This window comes from Halichoeres trimaculatus, unplaced genomic scaffold (assembly GCF_033239565.1).
Source record: "Halichoeres trimaculatus isolate MK-OKI-2021-1 unplaced genomic scaffold, fHalTri1.1 fHalTri1_scaffold_16, whole genome shotgun sequence".
Classification (NCBI taxonomy): Eukaryota; Metazoa; Chordata; class Actinopteri; order Labriformes; family Labridae; genus Halichoeres; species Halichoeres trimaculatus.
In genome coordinates this window covers 15258063-15278439 of record NW_027437194.1, presented here as the reverse complement: position 1 = coordinate 15278439, position 20377 = coordinate 15258063, and the positions used below count along the sequence as shown (strand labels likewise).

Below are 20377 nucleotides of genomic sequence, written 5' to 3'. Positions count from 1 at the left end.
ATAGATAGATAGATAGATAGATAGATAGATAGATAGATAGATAGATAGATAGATAGATAGATAGATAGATAGATAGATAGAACGCTTTCCCTCCATCTCTTTCTCCCTCCAGGAAAGGGCCAGATGATTTTTTTTTTATTGACTTCCAGTACTCCTGTCTACCATAACTGCAAGAAATCGTTTTATTTTGTAGGAACAAGATCTGACCGGAAATGTGCTTCTAAAAAAGAACGCCGTTAAGAAGCCTTCAAAATATTATTTCCCGACATAGTGCCGTGAAAATTGATTGCAAAACTCCTTTATTTTCGCAAACTTTATTATGAAAATGTTTATCTGATTTTATTTTGGCTGTTGTGAGAAACTATTAGCTCTCTGTGTTCATGTCGGGGTGAGAGGATGGGCTTTTATTCCACAAATACCGACCGGAAGTGCTCTTGTTCTCGATACTGTAGCTCGAACAGCGACGAAAAATGATGACAGGTTACCTTTCCGTGATGTGTAGACGGATCATTAAATTAAAAACAACCCTTTAAACGTCGCAGCCAATTTATGGCTAGTTTCGAGTCGTTTAACGGGAGCTACAGATCACTGGCGGCCGCTGTCACGACGGCTAATACTGAAGTAGCTTCACGTTAAAATGCTAATTTACAACAAGAGGGCGATGAAGAAAAATAAAGCGCCGCAGAGACAGAGTTACTCGGGATTCAAGACGTTTGAAGGATTAATCGCTTCTTTTATTCCCACTGGAGCCTGGATATAAAATATTTTTACTCTGGTTCGAGGTACTCTTTCAGATGGGACAGAGGAGCTGTGAGGATGGGACTGACTGTTCTGAATGTATTTTTAGCTCCATGGTTTATTCTAACGGAGATGTAAAGAGTATTTTTCCACATCAGGTATAACAGTCTGCGGGGACGTTTCCACGTCAGCAGCTTCGGCAAAACTGCAGCATTCACACATTGACTGCTCTGTGGGGGAGACTGGGGGCGGCTGCGACAGTTTTTGTACTTCTGTCAGTTACTTAGAAACTGTTAAGACTAATTAAATTAAGATATACTTAACTTTCACCTGACCTCTTAATGTCCGCATTATTAAAGGATTGTAACTTAGGAGTGAATGTTCGCAATAATGATTTGACTTTAAAGGGGTGTAAAGGGGAAGTTTCTAGGAAAAAATTTGCTCAACATTTCCTAAGGTTTTTTTTTCCTCATATCTTGCGCCCCCTGTTGATGAAGCCATTCCTTCTTGGAAGATGTGATAAAAACAAAGCTGTTATACAGTATATTTTGCCTGCCCTTAAGCAGTAAGTTAATATAAATAATGGTATCAAAAAGTCAGGATTCACAGGAACTTAAAGCCCTGTTTGTTAGTGGAATATAAATTTATCCAAGGTCCCCATACAGATGATGCAAAACTTGTCAAGTTCCTATGAAAATCTGCAGTTTGACAACCTTTGGTAAATGTTTCTTAGAATTATTTAATTTGTGTTAAATTTGTCTTACTCTATCAGCCCTGAACGCTGAGAACCCTGCATGCCATGTATCTTTGAAGTAAACAAAAAAAGGACGCAAACTAAATTAGTCTTGCTTTATGGGTCAGAGTTAATACGGCTCATTTAAAAATACTTCAATACCTTTCAAATTACATTTTTGATAAATGCACAACTAAAAAAAGTTCATATTTCCTGTGTTCAGGTAGGAGGACGTACTGAGCATGTGCAGTAGAAGTGCTCACTCTCTAGTGACTATCCCTTGTTACAATCACCTCCTGTACCGTGTACTTTAAACAGTAATGGCTCTTAGGTCCAGGAGATCATGGACGACCGTTATTTTTGGTGTCTTTCTGGGATTCACTGTGTCCTCTTGGCTCATCGTACCTCAGGTCCTGGATAATAAACGGAAAAAGTCTCCAGAGTGCTTGTACTTCAGTGACCCCTCTGCCGGCAGGGGTCCTGATCAGGCTCTCAGAGACCAGGACAGTCTGCATGTCAGTCCAGAGGAGGTGAGAGGATTCAGCCCAGGAGTGAACAGCACTGGAGACACTGGAAGAGCTGTTAACAGACCCAGCCGTTTCCTCTATGTCGGCGTGATGACAGCAAAGAAATACCTGCGGACTCGTGCTGTGGCTGCATACAACACCTGGGCCAACTCCATACCTGGGAAGGTGGAGTTCTACTCGAGCGCTGGGTCTGGCACCGTTCCTGCCCCTGGTCCTCTCCCTGGTCCTCTCCCCGTGGTTTCTCTGGCAGGTGTGGACGACTCATACCCACCACAGAAGAAGTCATTCATGATGCTGAAGTACATCCACGACCACTACCTGGATAAATACGAGTGGTTCATGCGGGCGGACGATGATGTTTACATAAGAGGTGATTATTCCTGGGATCTGATGACTAAACGTTTGTGTCAGAGCGAGAGAAACACAGCTTACTGAAGCACTTTATTCATGAGGCATGTAGCAAGTTTTGCGAATGTATGTTTTTCTTTCAGGCCCCTTTCGACAGGATATGTTTCCACTGCTAAAAACACGTGTACAGTCAGGGCTATCTGAAATGGCAGTTAGTTCTATCTTATTCATTTTTGCAACACATTTTCCTTTTTATGAAATTTTGACTTAAACTTATAATTTTGAGGCAGGACTTTTGTCAATAATGAGCCATACCTGCCCCGGAGTCTCAAACGCATCATATAAAATGTAATTGTGAATCATACAAAAATGATCTAACAATAGAGTTGTTCTTTTTGGCTGACTGGAGTTTGTCCCTCTTTTGGCATCTTTTCCTCTCTGAACACTTTAAAAGTAGGTGTATGTATGAAGAAAACCTAAAAAAAATAAAAAAAACCTCTTCAGAAACTTTATTTAAACTGCAAAATTCTGAGGCCAAAACATGTCAGACTATGGTTTCAAGCCTAACATGAGTCCAACACAACAATTTGGGTATTTTCAGTGTTTTTGGAGGCAGTGCTCTGTAATTTCGCTGGGATTTTTATGTCATTGTGATCAAAGATTGCAAAGAAAAGGAATTTTAAAAAGCTACAATCTAACACGGCTTGTTTTTTTTATAAAACATTTGTTTGCCCAGACTGTATGTGTTATGGTTAACTCTACTTCTCACCTCTGCCAGGTGAGAAGCTGGAGCTGTTTCTGCGCTCCCTGAACAGCAGTAAGCCTCTGTACATCGGGCAGACCGGCCTGGGGATGGCTGAGGAGCTAGGCAGACTGGCCCTGGAGCCTGGGGAGAACTTCTGCATGGGCGGCCCTGGAATGATCTTCAGCAGGGAGGTGCTCCGCAGGATGGTGCCTCACATCAGCACCTGTCTGAGGGAAATGTACACAACACATGAGGATGTGGAGGTGGGCCGCTGTGTGAGACGGTTTGGAGGAACACAGTGTGTCTGGTCCTATGAGGTACATCTGCTTTTTATTCTTTCTCCCAAGAAGGCACATGACCAGTTCTTTTCAAGTGAACAATGATGCATAATTTATTAAAGATGGAGGGGATTTAGTGCTGGTTTAGAGATAAACTTTATTAAACAAACAGCAGGGAGGAAAGTTTTTGTAATGGAAGCAGTCTTTTAGTCTTAGACAATCATGGAAACAATTCCACTTTGTAGCAGAGCTTAAAGGGAAATAATGTTCACTTTTATTACCTGCTGATTGGTTTATATGGACTTGGAAAAGACTTTGGGCCACAAGACAGAGTTTGTCTGCACGCTGTTAATAAAGAGAAGAAGAGAACTTTCATTGAGCCCTAAGGGGAAGCCTTTTTTCACTCTTACTGAAATAGTATATGCTCAAGCAGGATTAAATGGAGAGATGTCAGAACGAGGGAGCAGCACACAGCTACTCTGAGCAAGTGAGCAGTATCTACGGATAAGAACGGACGTTCTACTGCCATTACTGTAGCAAGCATGGGCAAATCTTTCTTTTCCTCTTTCCCTTTCGTTGATTTATTCCTTTCCAGCAAAGTCTGCCAAGCATTAAGCCATGAGACTTGAGAGTCCAGATAGTTGATTGTTGTCTTCATACTAACTTTATATTGCATCATTCAAACCCTGATCACACGGCTTCAGGGGAAAACTTAGACAGCACAGTTTTGGTATTTTCTTGTTCATCACCTTTATGAAATTCTTCCCCAGATGCAGCAGCTCTTCTATGAGAACTACGAACCCAACAAGAAGGGCTTCATTGAGAATCTCCACAGCAGTAAGATCCATAACGCCATCACACTCCATCCCAACAAAAACCCTGCCTACCAGTATCGACTCCACAACTTCATGCTGAGCCGAGAGATCTCCAGGCTTCGCTACCGCACCATCCTGCTCCACCGTGAGGGCCTGGTCATGAGTCACCTTAGCGATACTGAGGTCCTGTGGGAGGACCAACAACTGGGATCCCCTCCGTCCTACATGCTCTATCGACCCACTGAGAGAAATGATGTCATTGAGTGGGACTTCCTGACCGGCCGCCATATTTATTCTGCTGTAGAGAATAAAATGGCCCGGCATAACCTTGGAAATATCTTTCGAACTGCTCTGGAAGACATAATCCTGCAGGTCATGGAGATGATTAATGAGAATTCAAAAACTCGTGGACGTGTAATTGACTTCAAAGAGATCCAGTATGGGTACTACAGGGTGGACCCAATTCACGGTGCAGAATATATCTTAGACTTACTGCTTCTGTACAAGAAACATAAAGGACGGAAGATAACTGTGCCTGTGAGGAGACACGCTTATCTCCAGCAGTCCTTCAGCCAACCCTTCTTCACTGAAACAGAAAAGCTAGATGTGACTGAACTTGTGGCCGCCATTAACTCTGAGTCTCAGTCCCTGTCTTTCCTGTCCAACTCTCTGAAGTTCCTGTCACCTTTCCAGGTGTACGAATCAACCGTAGACATGTGGGACCAAAGTCAGAAAAAGGTCAACATCCTAGTCCCGTTGTCAGGTCGGTACGATACCTTTGTCCGCTTCATGGAGAACTTTGAGAAAGTGTGTTTGATACCTAAACAAAATGTGAAGCTCTCCATCATTCTGGTTGACAGTGAGATCAATCAGAGCAGAGGAAGACACGTTCAGTTAATCAATGACTACAACAGAAAGTATTCCAAAGCTGACCTGTCCATAATCCCCATGACGGGAAACTTTTCTCGAGGATTAGCTCTTGAACTGGGCTCTGCACAGCTTGACAATGATACTTTGCTCTTCTTCTGTGATGTTGACCTTATTTTTAATGGTGACGCCTTGCAGCGCTGCAGAGACAATGCTGTTCAAGGCAAACAGGTCTACTTCCCTGTTGTCTTTAGTCAGTACAATCCAAAAATAGTGTATCCTGAGAAAACCCCCAGAGAGAGCAAGTTTGTGCTCACCAAGAAGAGTGGTTTCTGGCGGGATTATGGCTTTGGAATCACCTGTGTTTTCAAAAGTGACTTACTAAAAGCTGGAGGTTTTGACACCTCCATCCTTGGCTGGGGATTGGAAGATGTTGACTTGTTCACCAAAGTGATTAATTCTGGTTTTAAAGTGTTGCGCAGTCAGGAGCCAGGAATCGTCCATGTTTATCATCCCGTCTACTGCAACTCCAGTCTGGAGCAGAAGCAATACAAGATGTGTCTTGGGTCCAAAGCGAGTACGTTTGCTTCAACAATGCAGTTAGCAGAGCTGTGGCTGGAGAAACACATCGAGGTGGGGTATAACAGAACTTCATCCTGACACCCCACACCTCTTTGACTCCTTTTGCAAGCTTACCTCAATTCTGCAGATGTGCAATGCAGAAAAGTTAGAGAGGCTGTTAGAGTCTAGAAAACCTAATCCAGGATGGACCCAAGACTCTACAATCCAAAAAAGAGACAGAATGGAACCAATGAAACCAAACCAACCCAGGAGATGGAAGACCAAACCTTGAGGGACATCTGAACATTTTTTAGAAACAAAGCTGTTGAGTATTCATTACACAGAACAAATGTTGACTACCTTATCAACCTCTAAACCAGCTGGAAAACCACTGACTACGTATACAGTGGTTGTAACTTGGTACTTTGAACATTGTATTGTTCTTTCAGCTTTTTAAGTTAATTGATACATTATTTTATGTGCCACTGATGCAAAGTTTAGAGCTTTGGGAATATTTAGTTCTGTTCTTTGAATATGCAAAAAAAAAAAAACAAGTCTACTTTTGGTTGCCCCAAAGCTTGAACATATTTTATTAAAAAAAGACCCAAATGATCAAATGTGTAATATCACAACAGGTGTTTTCAATCATTTCAGATAATATAACTAAAAGAAATATACATGCTGCCATAGAATTTTACAGTAGTTAAAGCTACAATCTAACTTCCGCATATTACAGATGAGCAGCAGATTCACAGCTTGCAGCTCAGTTAACAGATAAATCCAGTATCTAAATATGGACAGCTGCTGGGCAGCGTCCTTTGCAGTAAACAATCCGTGTGTGTGTGTGTGTGTGTGTGTGTGTGTGTGTGTGTGTGTGTGTGTGTGTGTGTGTGTGTGTGTGTGTGTGTGTGTGTGTGTGTGTGTGTGTGTGTGTGTGTGTGTGTGTGTGTGTGTGTGTGTGTGCTTGCTTTTGTTTCTGTGAGTGTGTGAGATCGAACAACTTAATCTTTTTCTGAATCTCACTGAGATTCAGAGGAGTTCACTGCTGTCAGCATAAAGTAGAGGCTGGTTTATTTGTTTCCCCTGCCAAATAACTCAGGTGGCTCAGCAGTGCCAGTGCAAAGAATGATTTATAGTGAAAAGGTGGATACACATAATCCAGCAGGGTGAGCAAGACTCCCGCAAATCAACAGTCCATCTGCTTATTACTCTGACACCAGAGGTCCTGGAAAGGACATAAACATGTTTACCAGTGTCAGCAGGCAGAGGAGTGATGTGATAGATTTCTTTATTTAATAAGTTGTGGGATCAGGTTGTCCCTGGTGTCACGTTTGCTGTTTGGAATAAATCACCATTTTGGGGGTTGTGACCAGTCAGAAACAAGTAACTAACAGTTTGGAAAAAGGTGAAAAAGCTGGGTAATGTGAACCATTTCTTTAGTTTAAATGTCGACCATGAGGAATCAGCTCTTGATATTATTCATCATTATGGGTGTGCTAATCAGAGTAGAGCTCAGGAGGAGAGCTAACAGAATGTTTACATGATGCATGGACATTATCATTAATCTGTATTGTGTTTATATTCTTGTTGAAGTTGAAGGTACTTTTTTAAAGGTAAATTAGATTTTTTTCTTGTGTTAGGCATCATGGGAATCAACCGAAACAATGGTGTTAAACAGCAGAGACTCAGCATGTAAGCCAGAAACATGTTAGATGTAAACTGTTGTGTTGTCTCATTATTTTACAGTTTATTTTTGGCTTAAAGCTCTTGTGAGGAACATCATGTTTGTGCTTATTTGGCATCCCCTTGAGGAAAAAGTCATACCTTTTATCTCTATTGATCTTGTCAGGCACAAGTCATGTTTGTTGTCAATCTTTTTCTATTGTCTTTAACAGAGTCACATTTTTCTCACCGTGTACATTTGCTGTGGAAAAAATTTAGTTGAGGCTGGTGCAGTCAGTTCCTGACCTGACACCTGTCCCCTCATAGCAGAGACAGGTGGAAAAATTACGACACAATTTAACAGTTGTCTTGCTGATGGTCTTGTTTGCTTTTGTAGCCCATAAAGAGACACTGTTACAGATTTTCGTCTTTTATTAAGCGAGATAAAAACTCCTCACAGGAGCTTTAAACCCCTTTTAAACCCTCATTATACAAAAATCATCATTATGGACTTTAACTGGTGGAGTGATTTGCCCTCAATCTAACATTTCCTCTCATCTAAAGCAATAACTTTACTAAACAAGCTAGAGCTTGCAAGCAAGCTGAAACTTAGTAACACACATACCTAGACATAATTACAGGTAAAGGAATGAGCAAACAGCATACTAGCTACTTCACAAGCCAAATCAGCTCAGGAAGTTTGGCTGAGTTACCTGACATCCACTCAGGAAGGTAATATGCTGTGTTGTATATCAGTATTGGCAGGTAAGCTTAGAAAATGCCAAACAATGTTTCTCTTTTGAGTCAAATTTTATGTTCACATTATTGCAAATTTTTGTTAGATCCCTCTAGACTTTTCTTGTAAATTTATCCAAAAAGTTGAGAAAGCTGTGGATGTTTGAATATCAGCAGATGCTTCATCTTGAGCTCATGATGCTGTTAACATAACTTAAAAACAGATCACACAATCATTACAAAAAGATGCCTCACTAAAGATTTGTTTTTTGTTTCTGTGTCATTCAGCTCATCAGTTTCTTTTGTAATGAAGGAGCGAAGCATCTTTGCTGCAGAGCTTCATCTTGGACTTTAATAAATTATTATTTTACAAGCTCTTTCTGTCTGACTCTGACTTTATGATCATCATCACATCCCTTTTTCAGGTCCACATCTCACCACCCATGAGAGTTGAACTGTTTCCTTCCCATTACGCCATAAACCAAAAAACAGGAAGTAGTCTCTGTGACGCCACCTTGAACTGGACCCCACATTTTCTTGAAGAGGAGTTATGAAAGCATTCAATTGTGTCGCCATATTGGAGATGCTGAGTCAGTCTAATTTGATCAATCTGGACTCTGACAAGGGTGGAGCTCGGCCAGGGCTTGAGCTGCATAGCAAACAGCCACAGCTCACTCACTTGTCTCTCCAATCAGCTGTACCCCGAGACTGTTTCATATACAAGTCTTAATCTTTGAGTTACCAAAACGTCTCCCACTGATATATGAAGCAGTCAAAACATCATCTCAATTAAACTTCCTCAGACCAAAACTTGTTAATCTTATCAATAAGTTGTTATTGCTCATTCAGGTGGGTCCAGTCAACAGTAGAGCAGGTTTTTGTATGGGTTTTAAGCAGATACTGACAGTTATGGAAAGTTTAATGACACTTGAGTGAGTGCTCTCTCCATTTCTGCTGACATTTCTCCTCTACTCTGATAATTCAGTGCACATAGCAAGCCTCAGTGGTCAACAGAGCTGTCAATCATTGTGTCACAGCCCTTTTCATCACATCAAATAATCAGTTTTAACTAAATTACTCAGAAAAGTGAACCCTGTGGCATAATTCAACACATTTATCTGACCTAGATCCGGATTTTGTAGTTTGACACATGTCCTACCTGTTAACATTGATGAGGCAGACTTTGTGAGTTTCAGAGAGTCAGCAGCAGGGGGAGCTTTTCTCAGTATGGCTTCACAGAGGATGGATGTCAAGTACAGTGTTTTCTTTTTAGTGAACAAAACACTAAAATAAAGTTTTGGCACAGCCATTAATTCCATTATACTAACTTCCTACTGCACGTCTTGACCCCTCTTGTCTCCTGTGGTCACAGATGTAAATGTCAACTATATTTCTGGTCTGCAACATCCAACAAGTATGAGAAACAGATTAAAATTAAAATTGAATAGAGTAATTCTTCACCGGAAATGACTGAATTAAAATTCTTTAAAAGGTCACTACAGCCACACACAGCGAATAGATCTTAATAAAACTATTTCTTCAATGCCTTTGACTCTAACATTTAGTCCAAGGCATTTTTCTTTTCAAAATTGGCTGAGGAAATCCAAAGTGTCGAACTAAGTTTTTAATTTTTGGAAACAGTTTTATTCCCTCGATAAATGAGAGGAATATTTAAAGTTTAGGGTGTGTACCACGAACGGATGCTAAGCTTTGGTATTTTTCTCGTGGACAGTGAACGCAGCACGAGTGATGACGTTGCAACAGAAAACAAACATGGCGTCCGGGCAGCAATGGGTGTTGGTGGAAATGGTTCAGGCGTTTTACGAGGTAATTTTCTGTCCTCTTCTTCTCTGTGAGGTTAAATCACATTAAGACGTTTCTAGACAAAATCCTCATATATTCAGCTACATGGTAGTGGTTTTTATTGAGTTATTCGAGGTTAAATGCAAACTTCTCAATACGGAAGTAACATCCGTGTCCTGAGGAGGATGTCAGGCTCCTTCCTCGCAGCAGCTGCATTGGGAGCAAAAGTAACCTTAAAAAGGTGGATTCTTGACTCTTAGAAAAGAGAAATTCCGTCTAAAGCTTACTTTAAAGGTATTAAATGTGATTGAAACGCATTTGTAACACTTATAGCCGTGAAACAAATGTTAATGTAAAGTTTTGGAGTGTTTGTTGCACTGCTTCATAGGTTGAGTGGGGGGTGATGCGTTCAAATCCTGTGCTACACAGCTGCACACAGGGGTGTCTAAAGGTGACATGGCCTCATTTAAAATCTGATACACAACCCAAAATCCACGAAACAATGCATTTCATTAAAAACTTGAAAATTAGCAGTTATTATTCCCTTCATTTCAAGAAATAACGCAACTATTTGCAACAACCACTGTGATCCTAAGCTCTAATGAAATGGCCATGCACTCAATAAAGAGGCACACAGCCTCATACCAATACTCTAAATATTACAGTCACTCATATGGCTTCTTGTGTTCTATGACCCAGACATAAAGAAAGATATGTGTCAAGAGCCTGTGTGTTACCAGGGTTAACAAGTGGGCACCCTTCATTAGTGTTTTGTTGAGTAAGGATCTATCCTCCACAGTGAGAATCAACACAGGGCTGTGGTATCCTTAGCTCTCAACTTACCCTCACACCAACATGTGGAAATAACAAGATAAAACAGAGAAAAGCACAAGGAAGGTTGAGCCAGAGTGATGATAATCCTCCTCCTGTCTATGTGGTCATCAGGCTCCTGCTTATCACCTGATCCTAGAGGGAATCCTCATCCTGTGGATCATCAGACTGCTCTTCTCTAAGACCTACAAACTCCACGAGACCTACAGACTCACAGAGAAGGTACACACAGCATCACAGAGGCACAAACCATGCTGGCAAACAGCTGTGTGTGTATGTGTGTGAGAGACTCAACCTGTGTCATGTGCTTCTAGGAAAAAGAGGACCTTATTGAGGAGTGGCAGCCTGAGCCTCTGGTTCCTCCTGTGTCTAAAGACCATCCCTCTCTCAACTATGATGTGGTCACAGGGTAAAGACACAGAGACACCTCCGTAACCTCAAAATGAGATATGAAATAACTCTATTATGCAGTATTACTCTTCATAAGAAGTTTTGCTTTTAAAGTTAGCTTTATTACTGGTTAAGGTCTCTTCATTTGTTATTGCATGCTCGTTTAGACTCTTCAAATCTTTGATTTTCATGTAGATCCCTAAGTTTAAAAATGCCAGATCAGTTCAGAGTGTTTTGTACAAAAAGTGCTGCAGAAAGGCTGAATATTTCTCCATCATTGAATGCTGCAGGGACAAAACTGTTAGAGAAACTAATACTTGATCCAAACCCTTTTCTCTCCCACAGACCCCCCAGCCATAAAATCATCATTAATGGAAAAGAGTGCACCAACTTTGCATCGTTTAACTTCCTAGGTCTCCTCGACAATGAGCGAGTAAAGGTATTCATCCCTCAGAAAAGAAAGTGTTTTATTTATTTTTCATCGTGTGTCAGGTTAGCAAAAAAAATGAGGAATAAATTCTCTGTTTTCTTCCTCCTCATAGCAAAAAGCTCTTGCATCCTTAAAGAAATATGGTGTAGGGACATGTGGACCAAGAGGATTTTACGGGACTTTTGGTGAGTAAAATCTTTCTATCTAACTGATAATCCCCCTCACATTCCTCTTTCTGACACCCAGATGATTTAGAGACTTTAGAAACCTCACAGGCTGTAATCCAGATGTTCACATAGATGCTTAGTTTTCAGTATCCGTCAGAGATGTCTGCTCATCGTCTGTTTCCATGTGGTATCGATATAAATGTAGAAATTCTCATCATAGTGTAGGGCTCAACAATTTTCACTCAAGTTATTCTCCAGGAAATGATTATGATCCTGTAGATTTTAACTGGCTCATTATTTCAGATGTTCACCTGGAGCTGGAGAGTCGTTTAGCCAAATTTATGAAAACAGAAGAAGCCATCATTTATTCTTACGGCTTTGCAACCATTGCCAGTGCCATCCCGGCCTACTCCAAGAGAGGAGACATCATCTTTGTGTAAGTCAATACTCCGCTGATGTTTTCAGGGCACAGCTTTGAACTGCAGCCTGCTTATGTTGACCTGCTTTAAATTTGTGTTGATTTCTTTTGTTGTTCAGGGATGAAGCTGCCTGTTTCTCCATCCAGAAAGGTCTCCAGGCGTCTCGCAGCTTCCTCAAATACTTCAAACACAATGACATGGAGGACCTGGAGAGGCTGCTGAAGGAGCAGGAGCTGGAAGACCAGAAGGTCAGGACTCTGAAATCTGTTCTTCAAGTTCATGAATGACACATAATTTAATTTTATAAACCCATCGTTTCTGTTTCAGAATCCTCGTAAAGCTCGAGTGACCAGGAAGTTCATCGTGGTCGAGGGTCTGTACATCAACACTGCAGACATCTGTCCTCTGCCTGAACTGGTAAACAGAAAAACAAAATGATTAGCTGCTTTTTATACAACTGCTTTTTATGGTGTCTTCTTCAGATTGCTACCTGGTGGATAATTGCTTGTTTACTATATACCATAACACACTTCAGTCCTATTTCATATAGATGAGGTTCCAACGAGCAAAGGTGACCTTGACTATTTGAAAACATTTACTGTTACTCTGATGTTTTTAATGTTTGACTCAGATCCTGTGCAAAAAGAGATTCCAGTAATCAGTCTGCGACTCCTGCTTTTGCCAGAGTACTCTGGTGTGTGTAAAGCAGACGAAGTTACAGTTGTTCATGGTTAAGATCTTAGCCTGTTTGATTTCATTTTGGTGATAATTCAGACCAGAGATACCCAAGCATATATCAGCGATCCTGAATTTTACTCCTGCTTTACTCAAACATAAAGGATGTGTCTGTGTGACCTGATTACTCCAGCACTACCACGTGTCTGTGCTCAGGTGTTCTGCTTGTGCTGCAGGTGAAGCTTAAGTATAAGTACAAGGTGCGGATCTTTCTGGAGGAGAGCATGTCGTTTGGTGTTTTGGGAGAGCACGGCCGAGGCGTCACAGAACACTTTGGGGTCAATGTAAGCACACCGTAGTTTTGAACATTTAATTCACTATCACACACTGCAAAAACTGAAATCTTCAAGTGTTTTTGTCTTTTTTAAAGTAAAAATTGTCTTATTATACTCGATATGAGCCACTTTCAACTTATCAATCCAGAAAAATGTCTTGTTTCAAGTTATCAGAGTACAAAAATGAGGTTTGAATCGCTTGTAACCAGTAAAAAAAATCTGCCAATGGAACAAGAAAAAATTGCTTGAAAATTTCCTTGAGACTAGAACAATGTCTTACCTCAAGTAACTTTTCTCTTGTTCCATTGGCAGATTTTTTTACTGGTTACGAGCAATTCAGGCCTCATTTTTGTCTTTAAATAACTTTAAACAAGACATTTTTCTGGATTGGTCATGTGAATTTGGCTCATATTGAGTCTAAAAAGGAATTTTCTACTGAGAATAAGACAAAAACACTTGATAAGATTTCAGTTTTTGCAGTGCAGTTATGACTTCTGTATGTGGCACTCTTAACCATGGTATGGTAAATTTTCCATGCAGATTGATGACATTGATCTGATCAGCGCTAACATGGAGAACGCCGTGGCTTCTATTGGAGGGTTCTGCTGTGGACGCTCATTTGTCATTGACCACCAGGTGAGAACTACGTCACTTCCCTAACGTGTGTAAGAAACCACAGTTAGAGTTTCAGGACATGAGTTGGTTTGCACAAAAAATAAGTCAGTAGATATTTTCTCATCTGAAGTTTGGTGTCTTACTTTATATCTGGCACAAATCACCTCCTGAGTCCAAGTCTGCTGAAGGGATGCCCAAAATGATAATTAGGAATGTTTACCAAGACCTCACCTGTAAGGCTAGAAAGACGAGGAATATTAGCATCCTCTGTCCACTCCTCATGAACTGTGACTATTGCTTCAACCAAACATGTGCATGGATGGTGCTCAGTGGTTGTCTTCATGTTAACTGATGTCCAGTGTAAGGTGTTGTTCTTCTGTTTGATCAGTGTTAGAGTTTTAACTCTGATGTCCTCTACTTCCCCCTCTCCAGCGTCTGTCAGGTCAGGGTTACTGTTTCTCTGCCTCTCTACCTCCCATGCTGGCTGCTGCAGCCATCGAAGCACTCAGCATCATGGAGGAGGATCCAGGTACAGAAAAAGTCTTCTCTGCTGTTTCCTCTGTTCTCCGAAAGTCTATTAAAACGAAACTTTTTTTTTCCTCTTATGTATTTTGTTGTTTCTGTGTTGTAGATATTTTTACCATCCTGAGGGAAAAGTGCCAACATGTTCACAGAGCTTTAGAGGGGTACGTTCATTCTGAAGAAACTAACACTCATTCATCTGTTACTTGAACTGCAGACATCTCATGTTTATTGGCTGAGGAATTAATGCTTTTCATTGTGAAAAATGAAGTGAAAATGTCTCGTTTTGATAAAATAAACAGGACAAAAACTCAAGGAGTAAAAATTTGTATATCTAGATATACGAATTTAATCTGTAGAATAGAAGAGCCAGTCAAGAGTTAGATATTTGACATATAAGCAGTTGAGGTAACACCAACTATGCCTGAATCCTCCTGAGACGCTTTACATTAAGAGTCGGTGATGGCTCTGATATTAGCTGCTTTGGTTTGTTGATTTTGTCGTTTTGGTCTATCGGACAGGACTCCAGGTTTGAAGTTGGTTGGTGTCCCGTTGGCTCCAGCTCTTCACCTCCAGCTGGAGAAAAGTTCAGGATCCAGAGACTCTGACATGCAGCTGCTGCGCTCCATTGTGGAATATGTAAGACCTTCATAGCATAAGCTTTAAAACAGATTAGTGTATCATCTGTTTTTTTTTTTTTAACTTCTTATTTTCTTAGACACAGAAGTTAAATCCAAAACAGAGATGCACGTCTCTTTGTCACTTGAAATGCTTCACCATAATCACAGATGTTGTAATTTCTTTCTTTTAAGTTTCATATTTTCCATTATTTCATTTTTGTTAGTTTTAAATGATTTGTCATAAACTCTAAGGTCTGATGAAGTCTAAGGGCTTTTTATGCTTCTTTCTTTTGTCTAGTGTTTAGAAAGAAACGTGGCTCTGACCCTGGCTCGTTACCTGGAGAAAGAGGAGCGTTTCCTGCCCCCACCAAGGTGAGAGACTCAACCCCTCCCCGACCTGGTCTCTTAAATGTATATTAAGTCCTCTTCCGTGTGTCTCATCTTTTTGTTTTGGACAGACAAACCCTAACCCTTGAACCAGTCCACTGGAGGAAAGTTCTTTTTTTAGTTTAGCAGATTTTTCCAGATGAAAAATAATCAAGCACAATTCTTAAAAAAGTTAGAAAACTCTTTGAAAAGTTGAAAGAAACAGAATTTAATGGTTTGCAAACATTTTAAGCCTTTACTCAACTTAACTCAAAATGGTTCAAAGAGGATATCTCAAATTTTAAAACTGACAATTATCAAGTTTTTCTCTATACAAAAATCCAAGGCCCAAGCTGATCCTGGGTGGATGTGCTCCTCCTCAGGCAGCACTGCATTAAAAACAGACATGACTCTGTGATGGAAATTACTGCATGAGAACAGAGCTGTTAAAAGAAAAGCTCATGTCACACAATGGTAAACATGTCCTTGTAACGACTGTTTGTTTGTCTGGCTGCACTTGAAATGTTTAGTTGGTGTATTTGACGCTGTGTCTCCTGTGTGTGTGTGTGTCCTCAGTATCAGAGTGGTGGTAACAGTGGAGCAGACAGACGAGGACATCCAGAAGGCCGTAACCTGTATCAGAGATGCAGCCTCAGCTCTTATCAAATGATGGTTATGATGATGATGATGCTGCAGATGATGAAGATGGTGATGCTTTTGTAGGCAGAGATAACAGAGCTCTAGCAGGAGTCACTACAGACGAACAGGAGGGTCATCATCACTGTGAGGGGAACACTCCAGACGCAGCGCTCTAATTTACAGACTGTGTGCGCGGCACCCTGAATGTGTCACAATGATTATTGCTGTTTCACACACAGCTACTTTTTTCTTTGTAATATTTTTTTCTCTTTTGTCCCATGTATGATGTGCCATGATCACACTGCATGTCCTACATGTTGTGTGGTTTTATGAATGTAATTACGTCTCCAGCAGGGCTGTAAGCAGTGAATGATAGTGATAAAAACAGTCTCTGATACAAAATTACACCTCAGACCAAATGACTTGTTGCTTTTGACCAAACTGAAAAATATGTCTCCTTTTTTATTTTTAAATATCTTTCGTTTATTTGACAGCACCTGAACTGAACAGAAGGGCTGTGATATTTAACTGGATTTTTTTACACCTGCATTTTTTTTCATATCAGTTCGTGTTACTTATTTTTTTTTCTGGTATTTAAAATCTTAACACTCATGAAATGTAAATAAATCTAATTTAAACTATATGTGTGTGTTACTGGTCTTTTTTAATTTATTTTAGGGGGCTTGTTATGTTATCTTAGGGGGACAAACTCAGTCCTTTTGAGACTCATGGTACATGTTAAACCTGATTAACATTGGGAGACTTCAAAAGCGTAAGATGATCTGGAAGAATCATTGAGGCTAACTTTTCCATTTCAGCACATTTTTTCAAACAAAAAGTTTTGAAAGTAAAATATTTAAAAAGTAAAATTAGAGATACAACTTTAATGACAAAGGTTTGACTTGAAATGGACCAAATTTTTATGGAGACATATTTGTGTAAGACAGGGATGTCCAACTCGTGCCATGGAGGGCCAAGAGGCTGCAGGTTTTCTTTCCAACCAAGAACTCCACCAGCTGATTCCATTGATTACCTCACCTTCAAGCAGAGAGCAGGGGCTAATCAGTGGAATCAGCTGGTGGAGTTCTTGGTTGGAAAGAAAACCTGCAGCCTCTTGGCCCTCCATGGCACGAGTTGGACATCCCTGGTGTAAGATGTGTCTGTGATTCAACATTCAAACGGCTTGTAACACACTCCGGGCTCTGGGCGGCGCTCTCCACAACACAACAGCGTCAGGGCAATTCCATATGTGTGATTAATTAGTACGCGCGTGCGTTCCCTCAACTTTTCCACGCTCCCGTCTTTTCAGCGCGAGGACAGAAGCCACTGTGGGATCAACAGGTCTGCAGGAGCACCTCAGCTCTCCCCTCTCTCGCGGACTTTCTGCCGGACTTAGCCGGGATGAACGTGGCTTTGTTTTCCTCCCTGAACCCGCATCCGTCCCGCACCTCCATGTGTGGATCCTGAAAAGTGCGCTTTTCTCTGCGGGCCCCTGGAAAACAAGAAGAATAGGAGGAGACCCAGCTGAAAACGCACGCTCCAAGATCTGGATGAAATCATCGTCAGTCTGAGTTTTACATTTTTCTACGAAGTTTGGTAAATTCTGCCGCCATGGGCTCGATCCCGAGGACTTTTCTCTGGATGCTTTTCTTGTATCCAAGTTTGAGATGTGAAGGTAAGTCTCATACAACCACAGAAGCCAGATTAAACTGAGAAGTGATGTGATGCACTGAGGTGATTTAAAGAGAACTTTCTGCAGCTTCTTTTGCGCTTTAAACAAACTCATCCATGAGCTCACTGTGCGTTCAGCCCTGCATCCATTACACAATGGATGAAGCTTTTACTCGTTTCTTTTTCTTGTTGCATTGAGATGAAAAAGTTGCATCAGGCCCATTGTGGTGCTTTAAGCTGCAGATTGCACCTCCATCCTGGATATCTTTTTTTTAAACTGAGGCATCTCTGCAGCCGTATGGATTACCTCAAACCTCCTGAGCCATGATTCAAAAGTTATACGAGCATTTTTAATGTTTTGTAACTTTTTCTTGTGGGAAAATTAGTGAATTTTGCAGTGAACTGTTTTGTAAGTTCGTCCTGAGTTTGGTTTCACCTAAGGGCTGATTTACTGTGGAGGGACAGGGGGAGGGTGTGTGAGTGTCTCCCCCTCCCCTCTAAGTTTCTGCGGTCACTTTAGCTCGTCTCTGGGCCTGTTGACATGTGTTCCTGTGGCTCCTGGCCCTGGTAAAAGGTGCCTGTGTGGGACTCAAAGGCCCTCTGTGTCGTTGTCATGTTAATTGGACACATAGCTCGAGGTGCTCGCGCGTCTTTGTCAGTCATGTTAATTCATTTACTCCCCCAGCAGGGGGGTGAGGATTGGGGGAGATTTCCTGTTTTCAGCTCTGAGGACTCGCCATTTGGTATGAAGTGAAAGGGGGACAGGGAGGTGGGGCGAAAGGGACCCCACCTCTCACCCCCTGAAGTTATAGGTGTTTCTGTCCATTGTGAGTTCAAGATAAAAACAGAAAGGTGGAACACGTCTTCCACAGGTCTGTTTCCTAAAGTGTGGAGAAATGATACTGGCTCTAAGAAAGAAGTGGACAGTTTCTGCATGTTAAATCAGCTTTGACTGCAAGTGTTTCAGTAAAATCATGAAGATGGACCATTTTTGGATTACAGTAAACCTGTTGTGATTGAAATAAACCTTTTGGTTGCTGACAAACTGAGCTATAGTTGAGACCAGAAATTAGTTTCCTTGCAAGATTTAAAGCAAGTCAGTTAAGACAAGGCCATTTGAAGAATTTGTGAGGCCTCGCAAGTCATATTTCCACCGAGCAGTTCGGTTCGGTTCGGTTCGGTTCGTCTCTTTTGTGGTGTTTCCACTGATTAGTCCCTGAACAGTTCCCCAAATTACCAACCCATACCGTCCCACTTTGGTACCCTTCATCTGGGGTGCCACACATACCATACCACTGACTCCAGAAGGTGGAGCTAGAAATACTGCAGGCCATTGATAAGTGGAAAGAATCGTCACTTCCTGAGACGATTCTTCCCGGCTGCTGTATTTCTCCTGGCAGCTCACAGCCTTTTTTTTTGAAAGCTTGGTTGTGAAAAAGATGAATTGCTGAATGTCTTCCATTGTTGCTCTTTGTTTACTTTCACATTTCTCTTCTTCATTGGAATTATTAGCGGGATACACTGTCGGGCTGCTATGGCGACATGCTATTACGTAGCTGATCGGATCGGTTTAGTCTGGACCCTCAAGGGTCCAAAAAAGTGGAACGGTTCATCTCAGTTATTTGGGGATCTGTCCCACAGAAAAATCAGTGGCAACACCGCAGAATGCATGCCGTGCCAAGATGAACTGAACCGCTTGGTGGAAACATGGCTGAGGGCTGTGGCCCTTGTTCCATAATGCTTTGATACTCTACTACCTGGATGAAAACAAGCACATCAGGCAGATAGTTAGCATGTCTGTCTAGTAAATGAAGATGAAGTTTGTGTCTGATTAAACTGACATGTAACCGCTAGGTTAGAACTATGAGAAACTAGAACAGGTATACACAACAACAACCACAGCATCCTATCATGTTAGGGAAAACATCTCACCATGAAGGACACGTGTGAATAACCCCTACAGTGAATTCCAGGAGCAGGCCGTCTTGAATTTTCCTAGAAGTTTTTCAGGATGTGAACGTCCCTCTGAGCGCTCAGGCAGCAGCTGCGATGCTGGTGGAGGTTTTTTAATGAGCTGCATGACTCACTGTGTCGACTTTAAAACAGGAAGGCCTGATCTGCTGCCGGAGGGCTTTCCTTCAAGTGGTGAGAGCTCCATCATCGTCGTCTCTGTGATCAGCTTTAACTAAAGACAAGTATTACACATCTCTTCAACATGAGCAGCTGCTGAAGACAGGGATTAAAACACAAACACACTAAAATGAAACCAGATTATTTCAGCCAAATTTAACCCAAAAACACATCAGTCTCAGACACAGATGAAGACTTTTCTGAATAGAGGATTTCTGATCCAAGAGGTTGTTAATGAGTGACTGATTCAGAGGGCATTAGTTGCTTTGATCTACTGGATTGTAGGATAATTATTTTCTTTGCAGTCCTTCAACAAACCCTGTGTTAAGACTGTGTCATCAAAGTTTGTTTCCAGAGGATTTTATGGGTGGTAAGAAACTCTGAAGTGCTGTCCTACTTGATATTCAAGGAAGTCAGCAGACAAAATGTAGGGTTCAATACCACTGCTGCTGCAGTGCATCCTGGTACATGTAGTCACTGAAAGACTGCAGTGGGACTGATGGTACTGAGGGCTTTTACAAAATATGCAAAACAAAAAGAAACCTGCTGCGTCACACAGACTGGTCTGCAGCGAGTTTTCCAGATGATGTGGTCCTGGGTTAAAGTAGAAGTTGAGCTGGCTTTCACTGTTCCACATTATTGCTTTGCTGAAGCCCCCTGTGTTGACCCCCTGCCGTGCAGACTGACCGACTCCATTCATGATAATGGCAGTGCTGGGCGGGGAGGGGTGTTCTTTGCATTTAAAGGTAAAGTAA

At 41.4% G+C, this 20377-nt stretch overlaps 3 protein-coding genes across 3 annotated transcripts in view; all 3 read left to right on the top strand.

The window, feature by feature from the left end:
- Positions 1–1154: 1154 nt before the first annotated feature.
- On the top strand, positions 1155–6456 carry chsy3 (chondroitin sulfate synthase 3). Its single transcript, XM_074691022.1, has 3 exons — positions 1155–2368; positions 3125–3408; positions 4140–6456. The coding sequence occupies exons 1-3, from the start codon at positions 1792–1794 to the stop codon at positions 5709–5711; spliced, it is 2433 nt and encodes an 810-aa protein (XP_074547123.1). The 5' UTR covers positions 1155–1791; the 3' UTR covers positions 5712–6456.
- A 3267-nt stretch (positions 6457–9723) lies between these two features.
- On the top strand, positions 9724–16462 carry sptlc1 (serine palmitoyltransferase, long chain base subunit 1). Its single transcript, XM_074690415.1, has 15 exons — positions 9724–9836; positions 10758–10865; positions 10958–11052; positions 11379–11472; positions 11576–11648; positions 11934–12066; positions 12168–12297; positions 12377–12466; positions 12961–13068; positions 13600–13695; positions 14107–14203; positions 14306–14360; positions 14718–14835; positions 15115–15188; positions 15759–16462. Exons 1-15 carry the CDS (start codon positions 9759–9761, stop codon positions 15850–15852), a joined length of 1443 nt encoding a protein of 480 aa, XP_074546516.1. The 5' UTR covers positions 9724–9758; the 3' UTR covers positions 15853–16462.
- A 585-nt stretch (positions 16463–17047) lies between these two features.
- ror2 (receptor tyrosine kinase-like orphan receptor 2) overlaps positions 17048–20377 on the top strand; it is a 56685-nt gene continuing 53355 nt past the window's right edge. Inside the window, exon 1 of the mRNA XM_074691170.1 lies at positions 17048–17496. Coding sequence (XP_074547271.1) covers positions 17433–17496 — 64 coding nt within the window. The 5' untranslated portion in view covers positions 17048–17432. The remainder of the gene's footprint in view (positions 17497–20377) is intronic.